General features: G+C 41.7%; 3 protein-coding genes across 4 annotated transcripts; 1 reads left to right on the forward strand and 2 right to left on the reverse strand.

Annotated features, from left to right (window-relative positions):
* Nucleotides 1-764: 764 nt before the first annotated feature.
* On the reverse strand, nt 765-4,707 carry zdhhc11 (zinc finger DHHC-type containing 11). 2 transcript variants are annotated; one of them, XM_055503306.1, is made up of 11 exons: nt 4,287-4,707; nt 3,411-3,629; nt 2,732-2,910; nt 2,553-2,654; nt 2,366-2,490; nt 2,115-2,270; nt 1,915-2,039; nt 1,785-1,864; nt 1,630-1,693; nt 1,481-1,559; nt 765-1,312 (listed from the first exon to the last, which is right to left on the reverse strand). In XM_055503306.1, exons 1-11 carry the CDS (start codon nt 4,302-4,304, stop codon nt 1,182-1,184), a joined length of 1,278 nt encoding a protein of 425 aa, XP_055359281.1. In that variant the 5' UTR covers nt 4,305-4,707; the 3' UTR covers nt 765-1,181. The 2 variants fall into 2 exon arrangements, with proteins under 2 accessions (XP_055359281.1, XP_028986302.1); XM_029130469.3 differs by having other exon boundaries at nt 1,785-1,834; nt 4,287-4,706.
* A 235-nt stretch (nt 4,708-4,942) lies between these two features.
* brd9 (bromodomain containing 9) lies at nt 4,943-9,685 on the reverse strand. Its single transcript, XM_029130208.3, has 17 exons — nt 9,549-9,685; nt 8,935-9,155; nt 8,723-8,836; nt 8,499-8,628; nt 8,318-8,375; nt 8,078-8,222; nt 7,880-7,990; nt 7,262-7,449; nt 7,036-7,168; nt 6,809-6,884; nt 6,606-6,701; nt 6,365-6,497; nt 6,163-6,274; nt 5,934-5,990; nt 5,733-5,838; nt 5,377-5,547; nt 4,943-5,224 (listed from the first exon to the last, which is right to left on the reverse strand). Exons 1-17 carry the CDS (start codon nt 9,595-9,597, stop codon nt 5,124-5,126), a joined length of 2,001 nt encoding a protein of 666 aa, XP_028986041.1. The 5' UTR covers nt 9,598-9,685; the 3' UTR covers nt 4,943-5,123.
* Nucleotides 9,686-9,713: 28 nt separating this feature from the next.
* On the forward strand, nt 9,714-13,613 carry trip13 (thyroid hormone receptor interactor 13). Its single transcript, XM_029130209.3, has 14 exons — nt 9,714-9,854; nt 10,060-10,143; nt 10,501-10,660; nt 10,753-10,879; nt 11,157-11,212; nt 11,290-11,380; nt 11,481-11,553; nt 11,647-11,710; nt 11,819-11,905; nt 12,038-12,144; nt 12,236-12,389; nt 12,464-12,576; nt 12,695-12,764; nt 12,857-13,613. The coding sequence occupies exons 1-14, from the start codon at nt 9,763-9,765 to the stop codon at nt 12,950-12,952; spliced, it is 1,374 nt and encodes a 457-aa protein (XP_028986042.1). The 5' UTR covers nt 9,714-9,762; the 3' UTR covers nt 12,953-13,613.
* The last annotated feature ends 1,614 nt before the right edge of the window (nt 13,614-15,227 follow it).

The raw sequence follows: 15,227 nt of genomic DNA on the forward strand, positions 1-15,227 counted from the left end.
TACTTTTCATCATTAACTGTTCTCATGGAGGATCACATCTACGCCAACTGACTCTTTTGATAACCCACTAACCAATGTGTTACACAACCTGATGTAACCTAATGGCTGGAAGTGGGTGCACGTTATATAACTCCATAGCCTTGCCGAAGATTCCGGTAATATAGCAGTAGTAAGGCTCAAACATATACAACTTAAGAGGCAGGGGCGAGACGAAGCACGCATGCCCATGAGCAAGAGGGAGAGCAGAATAGTGATAGAGCTCATCGTGACGAATGCAGCCTGGACAGAGCGATCGCGGCGTGACATAATTATCTCACAGAAAGTGCTTCACTTGCGTCGCCTTGTGGTGAGAAAGTAAATAATCTTGTGCAATTAATCCCTTTGGCAGCAAATTAGGATGAAACTATTCTGCATTAGGTATAACACGCACATTAGGGGGAAACATAATAGATTAATATAAATTATGAAAAATGCTCAAACTCAGAGGTGCACGTCTTTACAAATAATTGCGCTCAGCTTCAGCCATCCATCGCCTGCTCATCATCGCCATCTAGTGGTGGAAATACGTAACAGCAGGATTACAAAACGCGCACTGCGAGAAACGGCTGTAACAAAGCCCAATGAATTAGATCATGTCTATAAAATATGCCAACATACAGAGAGGTCTACTGTCACATATGTAGGTTAGTATTCTTCTTCTTTTTCATTTGGTTTCTGTCTAAGGACAAATTTCTTAATAAAATGAAAATACAAGAGACGAGAGACAGTTTTGATATTTTTATTTGTGTATATGTATGTGTCATCATAAGGTAATGGATATGGTCTTCTCTTTGGTCATCATGTCAATATTTAAATGACAAAAACGTTCATATAATGTAAATCCCAGTATTCGCCAGGCACAAGGCAAATTCAAGTGTCATGTTTCAGTTTTCTGTTTGAACATTGGCTCTCTACGCAGCTTCTCATAATACAGCTGTTTGTCTGTATTATAAAAGAACCTGAACTACACATGAGGTGCTGATGCAGCGATGGTTCAACAGGTGTCTTCTGACTGCATGAACTGTGGTCCAGGACGACGCCTCCTGTCCATTTCACTGTAACTGTGAGACTCCGTTTCCTGGCGTATATTCATAATAAATTGTTCCTGACAGCAGAATATTCGGACGCACTGACAGGTTCAGCTAAGTGTCACCCTGAGTCATAGCTGAACTGGACAGAGGATCCTGCACGCCGGGGGTGCTGTCCACAGACCTCACAGCGGTTCCCTGAGGGTCTGGATCAGCGCTGGGCTTCCAGCTCAGAGATATTTCCCCTGTAGGACAAAGTCGAGTGTGCTTCAAAAAACTTCAGAATTAATTCTAATATTAAACCTCTAAATATCTATTTATATCTACAATGTTTGGATTTATTTTTAAATGAAAATAAATGCGCATCGTAATGTGTATTTAACTTAATGAAAAATAATGCAATGAAAACTTACTTGCTGCGTTCTCTTTAGGATTTTCTGTTCCATAATGAAAGCGATTCTCATTTTCTGCAGATTTCCTGAAGTTTTCCAACTAGAGACAAAGCAGATATTAATGCACCGTCATGAACAGAATGCACACAAAGCCACTCAGACAAACCTACCTCTGTACATATGGAACCTGAGAGTCGGCTGCTGACTGGACCTTTATCGTCAAAGTCGCAGCTACTGGAGAAAAAGAACAATGTCACATCAGCGACCGGTGTCTACAAACCTTCAGTGGAGGCAGAAAAACAACCCAATGTAGAGAAGCTTTAACCTTGTGCTCTGTGATAAAGCTGGTTGACAGTCGATGGAGCTTTCTTGGTTCTGTAGAAGAACAAAGAACATACACACATTCTGATGATGATGAAGTAGCTGGCAGTGAGAGGCTAAATCACAGCTCTCACCCGCGGGGCCTTGTTCTGGGCGCCGGCGCCGGCGTCGGCGCGATTCCCCACTTCAGGGCCTTGGGCCCTACTTTCCTTCTGGCGCTGCCTTTTGACATAATCAAACGTGCTCATGCCCTTATAAACTGCACACACAACCGAAGAGGAGGCAATGAGAGGAGGTCCCTGTGAGGAGGCGCGTTTTGAACGCTGTGACTCACAGAGATAAAGGTGGAACCCCAGCAGATGGCAGAGCAGCAGCAGGCAGGTGGCGCTCAGCGCGACTGTGAGGAAGGCGGTTACGAGCAGACCGGCCGAACTGGCCTTAATGGGCGCCAACGGGAGAAACACCAGCCAGGTGTCGTTCCCCAGCATCCCTACAGGAGCGGAGGGGGAGACGCGGACAGCGTTTACCAGCAGGACGTGCTCCTGGTTCACACCGAGTCAGAAAAACAGGGCGTCTGCGACTCACTGTCGAACCGCGGGTCCGTTCGCAGGCAGCCGGGGTTCAGGAAATGCTGGATGAAGACGAACAGCACCACCACCATGAGCACGAAGACGCCCAGCGTGGCGGAGCACAGCGCCACGAAGAAGTACCTGAAGGCATCGCGTTTCATTAACAGCGGCCACGCGAGGAATGGTCCAGAGAGTGTCCTCACCAGTAGTTCCTGCCTCCCACACAGGTGTTCAGCCATTTGCAGTGGTGGTCGAAGTCCTCCACGCACTTGTTGCAGACGCCACAGTGTTTCACTTTGGGGCCACTAAATAAAGATCGACACCATGGGAGCTAATTACGTTTCTCCTTATTATATGTAGTGAAGCTGCTCCGAATACGCACACGTTGACGTCACACAGGTAGCAGTGAAGGTCCTGGATCACGTGCGCCCGCCGGGTGCGGTCAAACAGGGGCAGGGGGCTGGTGTAGCTCCGCTTGACCCGGACGCTGGCGTCCGCCGGGTCCACGGTCACAGCGGCGACGTGGGCCAGGAGGTGGACGATGAACGAGACGGCCGTCAGCTGAGCTCAGCAGGGGTCAGGGGAAACAACAGCCACAGTCACTGCAGGAGATGTTCACTTCCCTGTCTGGTAGCACTGTGTGACCTATAGTTCAGCCTCATCATATATGACACAATCACAACAACCATCTTATTATGCATGATATTCTTTTACCATTCACTCAGGAGGAAGTGGGATTTACCAGCAACTGAGGACTCCAGGACTGGATGAATTATTACTAAGATTACACTAAAAATGGTTTCAACTCACACAAATGGATCCTCTGTGTGAGAAATAAAGGCCTGGTCTGAACAAACCTCCTTCTTTGACCGAGTTTAGCTTCAGTTCAATCAACTACTGTGTCCACATCACGCCGGACGCCGCACGTGGCGCAAACTCCCGCGATTATATGTCTGAATGGAAACAACAGGGGCCGAGTGTGCGTTGAGCCACACAACAAGGCCCCTGTCCGGTCCTGGAGCCCCTGCGCCCCAGCGAGGCTTCAGCGGTGTCAAGGATACGGCGTACGCCACCAGCTTCCACGGCGGAGGGAGAAGCGGGACGTAGATGCCGAAGGTGGCTACGGCCAGGTAGCAGTACACGAACCAGCCGATCACCTGGAAGGCCTGAGGGGGCCACGACCACCCGTTGACCCTGGGGGGCCTGGAGGGCACCAGCTCGCTCCTGCTGCTGCCGTGCATGGGAGCCGTGCGGCTCAGCCGTTGGTCCAAGCAGCTCATCTGGACAGTAGAGCAGCTGCTCAGCTCAAACAAACACAAGCCTCCTCCCTCCGCTTTCAAACTGTGCTCAGATCAGCGGACACGTGCCTGGCTCCAGCACAGTGCAGCCACATTTGTTAGGGAAATGGGCCAGGTAGATGAGCATGATGATAACAACGGTTTAACCTCCCTCCATCTGTAAGAGTTGTGTCTCTCTCCTCACCGCAAATGTTCCTGTTGCTCTATTTGTTTTACAAAGAGACACCTACAAACAGCTGATCCATGTTGAAAGCTACAAAGACCAAGAATGGTTCAACTGCACTAGGTATGCTGACATCCATTCTAGTAAATATATTATAGTCTAGTACATACAAACTAACAATTTATTTCCAATAAACAACACAGTTTGCTCAATTAAAATAATTCAGGCTATGCATTTTTTTTTTCATTTCAAACTAAGCTGTCAGCCGCAGGTTCGGCTGATGCTTACAAATCTGAATGCAGAGTTTTATATTTAAACATCACAAATGGCCGGAACACAGCTTGAGGTGAGTTACAGATTTGCAAACAGCTAATAAATAAGAGGAACACAGTCGAGTCTCCACTAACTAGTTGTGTCCACAGTCTGTATTGCGTTATTATTATTATTACTAATAAAGTTTTTACTTTATTACTCACTTTTCCGGTAGCGACCATAACGTTAAGGTCGCGATTAAATAAAAGGCAGGAGGTGACGCTAGCAGACAGGCAGGTGCTCTAAAAAAAGTGCAGTCCACATGATGGATGAAAACAACACGCCAGGACAGACGGAGCTGTTATAAAGCCGTCGAAACGTGGATCAAATCGTTCCGTGTCCTTGGTTTTGTCCCCGACAGACGTGAGACAGAAGTTGGAGTCGCTCTCCGCAGCTCGGAGCGGCGCTATGGAAACGGGGCTTCTGCGCATGCCCAGAACAGCTCCGCTCCGTCTATCGCTCCAGCGATAAAAGCAGCTTGACTGAAACTCAGACTTTGAGTTTGACTTCATAACCTCTTTAGGCAGTAAGCGCTTCAGATACAGCAGATGGTGCGTTTCCCAGACAGAAGGAAGGAACCACACACACATATGAAATGACACTTCTGCTTTCAGCCTCACGACAAAGCTTGAAGTTTCATGACTCAGTCAACCAAGCTTAAATGTTTACTGCTGTATTTTCACTTCCCTGTCGTTTCACAGTCACTTCGTGATCCATAGCATTGTGCAAGTCACTGCTCAGCAAGTCAGAGCATCACCAAGGTCCAAATGCAACACATTGCTCATTGAACCACAAGCAAACATAAATACAGACACAAACCTTTATGTTTCACTTTTATTTAAGTGTTGCACTGTTACAAAACCAAAGAGTTACACTACAAACAATCTGTACAATCACATTCAGCCATTAAAAGAGGTCAGGCCTCCTGCTATCTCCACGTCGCTTACACGGTCCATCACCCCAGCATTAACAGCACCATGACGGGACAGCGGCGTGTGTGGTCAGCTGTTGGCTGAGCTCTCTGCTTCTGGAGACTGCAGAAACTCATAGGGATCGTGAACCATTTCCGACTGGTCACCAACACCCAGGTGTGATGGGCTCCCTGCACACAAAAGACAACATGTTTAGATGAGCTACAGTCCCATGAAATGCAAGGTAAATACTGCAGAACAAAAGAGAGGCTCACACAACAACTAAGCATTGGGTAAAACAACTAAATAGTAGCAGTGCCCTTTGTTAGCCTTGCTCCTGTACCTAGGTGGTGCTGGTCCCTCTCTGAGGCATATGAGAGCGAGGACAGGTTGGATGACGGTCTGGAACCCACTCTGTCGACCTGAGCCTCCTGAAACTCCTGTAGGAGTTTCTCTGCATCGTCAAAATGTTGTTGGCCGTCCTCGTTGCCTGGCTCCTTTTTCACCGTTTTGCCTAATAAAATGTAACATGGGGAACATTAGAAGACATGTTTAACTTATAGCTTATATGCTTCCTGTGACAATTAGCATTATTGCATTCACATACCCGCAATATAATTAAACAGACAACCATTTACTGCCTTAACTGTGTATTGAATGGATTATTGCTGTTAAATCAACCATTTAGAGTAAAATCACCTATCGAGTTAAGCATGGACATTTCCAGAGACATGTCAGGATAGTTCTTCATTGACATGAAGTCCAGGACTGAGCCACTGTCTCCCAGACCAGTGCCATCTGACATCTGAAAAAAAAAACACACAGTGGGTCATGACAGTATCAGTATTTATTCTACAGTATTTAGTATGAATACCAATAAGCCAATAAGCAACAACATACCTGCATGTCACAAAGGTTGGATTTGGTTTCATCTGATTTCAGCATTATGTTTCGTTTCTAAATAGAACAGAAGTTACACATATCAGCTCTACACTGCAAAACCTACCGTAAGTGTAATTCAAGTGGTCAGGGTAGATTTACCTAGGTGTGGATGATGGATAAATCAGAGTCAAATGTCTACAAATTGGTGGAGAACTGCATTTCTCTTAATAGACATAAAGTGTAATACCTGTCGAATTGGACTGACAGCTTTAGTGTGATCGCCTGCAGTCATTTTGTCCAGAAGTCCATCAACCCAGAGCTTAGTGGTACTTCCACAACCCTTGACAAACTCCTGTATACTAGTAAAAAAAGTGAATATTACAAGATAATGTTAAACAACTGTAGATCTTTTGGTCTTTAATATAGACTTTTAGAAATCAGCAACCTACCTCAAAGCACACTGTACTCCAGTGTCGTCTCCATAGGCTGAATAGAGCGTGTCCACCTCATCAGGAAGCAGGTCTGGAAAGACTGAGTTCTTTTGAAGACTTTGGATATTGTAAGCACTGCTCAGGAAGGTCACTACACTCGAGACAAAAGCAGAATCAATTACAGGCCATAAATGTTTTTTATACTTTATAGTTGATTAACATTTAAAATGAACCACTAAACTTGTGATATGTAACATACCTTTGTGTCTTCTGTCATCTTTGAAACCTAAGGTTGTTAATCCAGGCAGGAGTTTATTTGACAGAGAACTTAAGTCCACTTTATGGGTCTCTTCCTCTGCAAAATCCAAAAAGAAGAAAATGTTTTCTTCTTTCAGAACTGTTACTTGCATTACAGTAATTAATTGCAGATAAAGTCTGCAAGATTGTGCAACAATAGCAAACCTTCAGCATCAGGGTCAAGCTGATTGACAACAGTATATAGAAGAGAATTTTCTGACTCCTTATGCAAGTAGCCAATCTGAAAACAGCGAGAGTAGGAAATATAATATTAAACTCAATTCACAGACTGCATGTGAGGAAGAGTGAAAGCATTACAATCGCTGCTCAATTTAATGTCATAAAACAGACTATAGCTTTTAGAAAACTTAAGACATGAAAAGATGGGAAACCTTAGAATTTGGCATGTATCTATTGATGCGATCCCGAGCTTCATCTGCAGAATGTTCGACCAGAGCGAGAACGTGTTCTTCTGCTGTGCTGTCAGTCAAACTACAGGCATTTCCCTCTGGCTCATACAAGTAACTGAGACACAAGTAGCATTGTTAACAGATTAATGAACGGTGTCATATCACACAGGATAAACTGGTAGAGTTCCTCAGTGGTTGTGACTGATACCTGATGACTTCCTTCATATCTTTGACTGGCTGCTTTCTTGACTTCTTAGCTGATTCGACTGGCATGGGAATTATCTCTGGAGGAGGCAGATCTGCTGTCAGGTCTTCATCACCCAGAATGGCTGCTTGCTGGGTGAAGTCCATGTCTTGCATGAACGACATGCTGCGCTTTAGAGCCAACAGTCTTTCCTGCAAACAGACAGGAATAAAAAAATCAGTAACATATAAGTTAACTTTTTATGATATTGTGAAGGATAAAAGTTGGAATCGAATGCACAACATTCAGGTGCAGGTTTCAGATTACTTAAATCAAGTCAAAGCATTAGTGGTTTGACTGGACTTCCTGTACTGACCTTTATATGGGTTCGGTAATGACATTGAAAGAAGGCTTAATTGTAAGTTGTTCAGCTGCTGGGAACTAGCAAAAGCTTGTAGTTCTAAAGCATTCCATTTGACTATTGCCCATGGCACATATGTAAATAATGACATTTCAATACGTCAAACATCAGTATTGCTAACACAACCAAGAATATTACAGATTTATTAAGAAAGGTTGGTCATAAAAATATATTGGAGTATAGGAAATGTGTTTATGCCTTTAGACAAAAAATCGATTTACCTTGCTCATCATCTTAAATCCTGTATGGAGCAGCTTCTTGGCAGCCTTATAGTAGACAGTCTCTGGTCGGTTGTACACCATAGCATTATCACACATCAGCTTAAAATCAGCCTACAAGCCAGAAAGTAAAGAATACATTTAAGTCTTTCACTTGATCAGACCCATCTCACTATATGAAGATCAAAACATGCCTTTCACCTTAAATTCTGTCACAGTGCTGTACTCATTGTTTCTAATTTTGTCCTTCATTGTGCTGAAGTCCATAGGATGTTTGATGATCATTGAGTAACCAGGAGCAATCGCATCTGTTACTGGAAATGCAAAAAACCCATGGGGGTCTTTTCTGGAATAAACATTAACTTAATTAGTGTTCATCCAGGACAAAAACACTTATCTTATTACATACTTTTTATAAACTTGTCTCCTTTTGTTCTTTACCTCTGTAGTTGCCTCAAAAAGTGCTCTAGTAGTTGTTGGCGAGGCGTAGACTCATTTTCTTCAAGGCAAATAAAAATGAACAAAAAAAAAACAAACAGATTATATGAAGAACTGTTTGGCAAAAATTTACAAACTTAAAAAAAATGGATGTTAAGCTCATACAAAGGTCCTGGTACTGTACCTTGTTGCGTTCTGCATGCTCTGACTGGTCTATCTCCTTGGTGCTCTACTTCCACCTTCACACTTGGATGAAATTCCTCCACCTCAGACTCTATGTCAAACCTTTCTTTCTTCTTTTTCTTCTCCTCTGGCTGATTGAGATACATACATTTTATGAATGAGATCTTAATACTTATTTTGAGGTACATATTGGTCTTATTCACAAGATACAAATACATTTCTTACCTCTAACGAAATAGTTATAGTTTTTGACAGGGTAAAAGGTTCAACAGGCCCAGCAGCGGCAACTGCTGCCTCTGATTCAATTTGCTCCCGCTCTCTCTTCTTCCTCTTCTCCTCCTATAGAATGGAAAACAAGGATTTAAGTCTTTTTTTTCATTTATACAGAATCTTAAACAATAATTGTTACTTGTAGACATAAAATACTGTGACCGTACCTTTCGTCGTCTCCTCTCCTCGTCGTCCACATACTTGTCTTTATCTTTTTCAGACTTTTTCTTCTTCTTTTTCTTTTTCTCTTTGTGACGTTCTCGCTCATGATCAGACCTGTCATCGTAGTAGCTGGAGTCGTGGCCTGATCCGGACAGTTCCGTCACCTCACTGCCTCCAACCTTGAGCACCAGTTTCAAGGGCTTCTCAAGAGACGTATCCTCGTAATCTACAAGCAAAACAAACAAACAGTTTAGATGAGTAATTGTAAAAGAAAATAGTGAGCATGCTGAACGATGTTAGCATTACGCTGGAAGCCAGAAAAGTGGTGTACGAAGCATCAAACATCTTCAAACAACCATCTTCTCGATAGAAAATATATATTTACTGTCATATTGGTGCAGTGTTACCGATAAGTTACCTTGTTGTTTTGCTAATAAAAATACTGTGTTGTATGCATTTTCCAAAGAAAATAATTAAAAAATAATATTATTGTGTGTTTTAGCTAATATTTTTTAAATATGCTGCTTTGAAAACTGAGCTAGCCAGGTAGGCTAACATCAAGCTAGCGAAAACAAAAGCGTCGCAATATCTACTACATATTAAAACATGCAACTGGTACCATCAACTGTTCTCCACTCAGGCTTATGCTTCTTGTGCTTTTTCCCCATATTTGTGTATGTATCTCCAATGAGTGTGTTTACTACAGTCAAGTTGCCACTGGTCGCTACTGTTGACGGATATTTGCTACAAGAAAACCAACTAGCCACGAGCGGAAGTGAAATATCAAAACAAGAATATACTTCCGGTGCAAGAAAGCAGCGCGGTGGATTTGAATGCCCGTCGGATTTGCGACAGCGCAGAAGACACGGCATTTTCTTCATCACCAATTCTTAATTAAACTGTTTGACAATATACATGTTGTAAGGTATGAGTTTACATTTATACATAACGAAAGTGTTCTCTGCACTCGTTCGGATATTTTAACTGGTAGATTCACAAATGTTAGCCTGCTACGTTAGCTAGCTAAAAACTCCATTTTTAATAGTTCATAGTTTGTCAAAGTGTAAACACCAGTCGTGCGCTTGAAGCGAGGATGTTGCTATTAAAGCCCTGACTGTTGCTGTTTACAGTTGTACATCAATGGACGTTGACAGAATGAAGAATGGAGTCCAGACCCAAAACATCAATGTGGAGGTTCATGTTAAATCTCACAGGTGAGTAGGTGTCTTTAACTGTATTCAGGTCATTTCTGTAATAATACTTACAGATCAGTGTGTAAAATCATTGTTGCTGCAGAACGTGAGGCTAGTTTTAACTATGGCTTATACTAGTTTTACGTATAAGTTTTTGTCAAATATTCAAAATTAATAAAGGAATATGTCAGGTTCTCTTGTTTTAATCTGATCGATTACACTGGTGAAAATCACTAACCAAGTAAATGTCTGACTTCTAAAAAGTATATTCATGTATTTACAAACTGATAACAATCTTGAATCGTCTGATTTTTTTCTGCACACAGAAGTGGCTAAATAAACAAATTGTGTTTTGGTTCTTTTTTTGTTTCATTTCAGCACAGCTCATCTGTCTGACGTGAGGATGCATGTCCTGGCTTTACTAAGTCGCCACAGCGTGGTTTTTGGAAACTACAGTTGGACAGAGTTTGATGAAGAATTCCTCACCAAACACATTGTGTCTGTTGCTATAGTTGATGTCAATCAAACAGTGAAGCAGGTCTGTTACTCTGGTTTCCTTTGGGAATATTTTCAGTCATTTGTAACTTTGGTGTTTCACGCTTAATCTTAAATCTTTTCTTTCGTATTCAGCCCCTTGATTTAAACAGTTGCTCTGTCTTCGTTCACATCTTCACTTTGAATGAAGACGGACCCAGCACTCTCAGCTTGGAGGATGATGAGGAGCTTTCAGCAGCTAATCACTGGCTCCTGCCCGCAGGTGATTGTGATAAGTTGAGAGTAACCTGCTAGAAAATCTTGCTGCTATCGGTGACATCTTAGCTTTACTTTATGTTCTCGATCCATTTTTTTAGCTTTTCTCTGTTATATAATATATTCAGAATCTGTTGTAACCATCATTTGATCCAACCTAACCCAAAGATACTAAGAAGACTGGTTAAAGCCATATTTATTACAACAATGATAACATTTTACATTTGCACCTATTAGCATGGTATAAATCCATCTAAATATAACTGGATGTCCACTTTTAATAGCTGAATTTCACGGGATATGGGAGAGCCTGGAATATGAGAGTGGAGTCAAAACGCAGGTACTAAAATGGCAGTTGCGAAATTAGAGGAAACATTTTTGTACAAAGTTTCATACTGAAAATTGTGTTTCTTTCAGCTCCTGGATTATGTCACAACCACAATTTACTTCTCAGACAAAAATGTCGACAGTAACCTGATTTCATGGAATCGTGTTGTATTGCTCCATGGTAAATAAACAGTAATTAGACCATTTACCGATTTGAAGTAATTTAAGAGGTGCTTTGCATTAAATAATCAAATGATTACCTTTTGTCTGGCCTTGTGCAGGACCCCCTGGTACAGGAAAAACATCACTGTGCAAAGCCCTTGCCCAGAAGCTGTCGATTAGACTGTCAAACCGGTAAGAAAGTGTTTATTTTAACACTTTTATTAACTTAAACTTAGATTAACTTCTACAATAAATACAAAAACATCATCTTCACTCTCCCTGCAGGTATTCTTATGGGCAGTTTGTTGAGATAAACAGCCACAGCTTATTCTCAAAGTGGTTCTCGGAGGTATACCTGCACCTCACAGCTGCACCACCCAGTTTTTTTTAAATTGCAGATAAAAGTTTTGTTGTTTAAACTGTTTCTCTGGTTGCTGATCACGTTGCTATGTTACAGAGTGGCAAGCTAGTCACAAAGATGTTTCAGAAGATCCAGCAACTGATTAATGACAAAGATGCACTTGTGTTCGTTCTGATTGATGAGGTAAAAATCTATGATCAGTCAAAATGTCTAAAAGCTCCAAATGTCACAGTAAATGTTTCTAGCTTTAAGTTTAATTCTGCTTTGATGTTGCCTTTACCTTACTTGAACCTGCTGTATTTTCATTGTGAATAGGTGGAGAGTCTGACAGTTGCTAGGACCGCCTGTCAGGCGGGCACAGAACCTTCAGACGCCATTCGAGTGGTTAACTCCGTCCTTACTCAACTGGACCAGATCAAACGGTCAATAAGCAAAACATCTTTTTGTTTTAAAGCTATTATTTTCAGACATGTACATTACTATGTTGTGCTGACATTGGAGTTTGTATTCCAGACATTCAAACGTGGTCATTCTAACTACATCCAACGTGACCGAGAAGATTGATTTAGCATTTGTGGACAGAGCTGACATCAAGCAATACATCGGACCCCCTTCAGAGAAGGGCATCTACAACATTTACCTGTCCTGCCTGGAGGAGCTGATGAAGGTTTGTGAACAAGCCAGTAAAGATTTTTTTTCTTCACCATTTTCTTTTTCATTATTCTCTATTGTTGGGTTCAGTGCCAGATCATCCACCCGCGCCAGCAGCTGTTTACCATCTCTGAGCTGGAGACGATTGGCTTTGCAGAGAGTGAGGTGTGTGAACACAGCCTGAAGCTGAGGAAAATTGCTCTGTGAGTACAGCCTTGCGCCATGCATCACTTATCAGAAGACAATGGCACTTTCAGTCTAGAGTATCAATCATGATGGAAACAGCCAGAGATGTTTTGATGTTTCTCTTGTCTCTTCTAGAAAAAGTTTAGGTTTGAGTGGAAGAGCACTTAGGAAGTTACCATTTCTAGCTCATGCACTGTTTGTAAAGGCAAGTACTTAATAACATTTACTGTGTGTGTCTGTCTGTTGTTTTTGTGTATTTATATATATTTATTTATTTTTCATATTGTTTTCATGCAGACACCAACAGTTACTCTTGAGAGGTTCCTGGAGGCTATGGACCAAGCAGTAGCTAAACAGAAGGAGGAAAAAACGAACCTTGTCAATGGCGTCTGAACTGAATTCTGTAACCAAAAGCTGAGATGGGATGGCTTTACATTTTTTAAAAAAGCTTAATAACTTCATCTGGCAGCACTGTAATAAATCTACAACAAGTATTGTTAACTGCCTTCTATAATATGTTTTTTTCAGGGTTTTTGTTGGTGCTACTCCATTAACAGAACAAGAGTTTAACATGGACCCACGCTCCTGCATGAATGTACCGTTAACGGTTAAACTGTTAAACTAACGTTCAAACCTCAAATTGTTAGTTAGTTTTTTTATTTAACATGCAGCTTTGACGTGAACACTGGCATCTTATGTAGGTTCCCACTTTGAAAGAAATCACAAGGAAATACATTGTTCATTCATCTACAGACTAAACCAATGTTCAGCTTGTCTGTAACATGAACTCTCCCTTTAACCAGATTTTTATGTGTTTAACTTGTTCATGTGTTTGTTTCAATAAGGGATTTTTCTTTCCATTATTTTAGCACACTTGCTAAATGTCTCTGCCTTCATCAAAGCTTTATGTATATACCACTGTAATAAACACTATTGTTTTGAAATGCTTTAGATGAAGTATATTTGTTGCTTTTTTTATCAGTACTGCCTTGGTGCCACCACTTGGTGGCGCACAAACATCATGTAGTTATCAATAAAAAGACCTTTACTTTGAGATTCACGATGTTTGTGGGCAATAAATGTAAGTTCCCACAGCAATAAAAGTAGGCACCAGTTTACCACATTTCTAATCTAATACTGGTGAATGAAACCACAAACCTGTCTCTAATGTCCGATCTGTATTTGCAAGTGATGAAATTAAAGTGGCCGCTCCCAGTTTTGCATTTACAGGTACTGTATGCATTGAACATGGCTTGTCAGCGCTGCAGTTCAAAGTGACATTTAGTCACAATGTGCCCCATGTAAGATATAAAACTGTTTATTGTTTGTTTTTGAGGGGTGTCAGTGGTGCAGTGTTTACATAAACAGATCAATGTTGGTATTAACATGCTTTGCATTCTGTGAATGCTCTGCTGCTTTGCATGGCAGCTGCCGGCTTCAGACAATGAGTCCTTTGTTTGTTGTTGGGCAACAGCTTTTCCTCTCCACTTCAAAGATGGATTCTGTAGACATTGAATTCTTTATCCCTATGCTTCACTTAACCACATTGCTCTCACCTGTTAATATATACTTTATTTAATCCATTTTACAAGAAATGTAGGTAAATTTTACTGGTACCGTATCGTAAAGATCAAACACATGATTTATAACATCTTCATACACGATAACTTCATATTAGGTTTCATGAGAAACTCCAAATGGATTTCCCCTTCCACATAAAACCATAATTTGACAAAGAACTGTAACTGTAGTTGGCATGAATTGTCCCTTTATGCATTTGTACATTTTACTCCTAATTGTTTTCCACCCACAACTTTCATTTATCAGTGAGGTTCCTTTGTGAGATGAATCACACATGGAAGCTCCTTTTGTCTAATAATTGACAATCACAAAGAGAGAGAGAAAACGCAGATAGAGGAAAGAAACGCTTTAGGAACCGACATGGTAAATAAAACCATAATTGCTCTGTCTGGAGGCCTTTTTCTTTTGACTGTAGTTGGTCCAAAATCTGGCAGCTGTTAAAAGGCAATCAAGACGGAGAAGGGAGAAAAGTCAAAAGCCTTATTGTTCCAGGGTTTTATCAGCTTATGGAGTTTGAAACTGTCAGAAAACTCCAAACAAAACAAACAGCCCGATGTTTATCCTCTCAACCGTTGTTCAGGTACGTGGCTGAAAGCGATGGAATATCGCCACATGTGCCAAAGGTGATTCACATTCTGTAGGAACAGATGAACTTACACACACGTCTTACGCTTATAGGCACATGAACTGCACATGAAACACGGAGCTCGTCTGCGCTGGAGTAAAACCTGCTCAGACTTTGAGGACACTCTGATTTGCATCATCGCTTGAAATGTGTGACACTTTTGCAGCTTATAATGATCCACATCCTCAGCACAAAGACAGAACAAGACAGAACGTACGCTGTCGGGGCCTTTTCAGCTCCTCTAACACGACAGCGCTTTGATGATAAAGCAGAATTTCCATCTGAGCAAATGCTGTCCCTAAAAGACATCTCCAGCTCAGACTAAACCATCGTGTCAGAAACAGCTGTTGTCTCCGGCTAAGGTGACTGTGTTTGTCACCCATTTGAATGAGATCGGGGGAAAGCAGATGCAATCCTGGGTGGCCGCCTGCCCAAAAGAAAAAAGGTGATAATTAGGCAAGG

The sequence above is a fragment of the Betta splendens genome, chromosome 16 (genome assembly GCF_900634795.4).
Source record: "Betta splendens chromosome 16, fBetSpl5.4, whole genome shotgun sequence".
Lineage (NCBI taxonomy): Eukaryota > Metazoa > Chordata > Actinopteri > Anabantiformes > Osphronemidae > Betta > Betta splendens.

What these genes read in the sequence shown, in the direction of transcription:
- zdhhc11 (XM_055503306.1), bottom strand. An exon ending in AACGGACCCGCGGTTCGACA is followed by an intron (nt 2,271 to 2,365) that starts GTGAGTCGCAGA and finishes CCGCTCCTGTAG; the next exon opens with GGATGCTGGGGAACGACACC. An exon ending in GGGGTTCCACCTTTATCTCT is followed by an intron (nt 2,040 to 2,114) that starts GTGAGTCACAGC and finishes TTGTGTGTGCAG; the next exon opens with TTTATAAGGGCATGAGCACG.
- brd9 (XM_029130208.3), bottom strand. Translation starts at nt 9,597, where the DNA reads ATGGGGAAAAAGCACAAGAAGCATAAGCCTGAGTGGAGAACAGTTGAT. An exon ending in AGCATGCAGAACGCAACAAG is followed by an intron (nt 8,376 to 8,498) that starts GTACAGTACCAG and finishes TTTGCCTTGAAG; the next exon opens with AAAATGAGTCTACGCCTCGC. An exon ending in GCACTGTGACAGAATTTAAG is followed by an intron (nt 7,991 to 8,077) that starts GTGAAAGGCATG and finishes TCTGGCTTGTAG; the next exon opens with GCTGATTTTAAGCTGATGTG.
- trip13 (XM_029130209.3), top strand. Translation starts at nt 9,763, where the DNA reads ATGCCCGTCGGATTTGCGACAGCGCAGAAGACACGGCATTTTCTTCAT. An exon ending in GTTCATGTTAAATCTCACAG is followed by an intron (nt 10,144 to 10,500) that starts GTGAGTAGGTGT and finishes GTTTCATTTCAG; the next exon opens with CACAGCTCATCTGTCTGACG. An exon ending in CAACTGGACCAGATCAAACG is followed by an intron (nt 12,145 to 12,235) that starts GTCAATAAGCAA and finishes TTTGTATTCCAG; the next exon opens with ACATTCAAACGTGGTCATTC.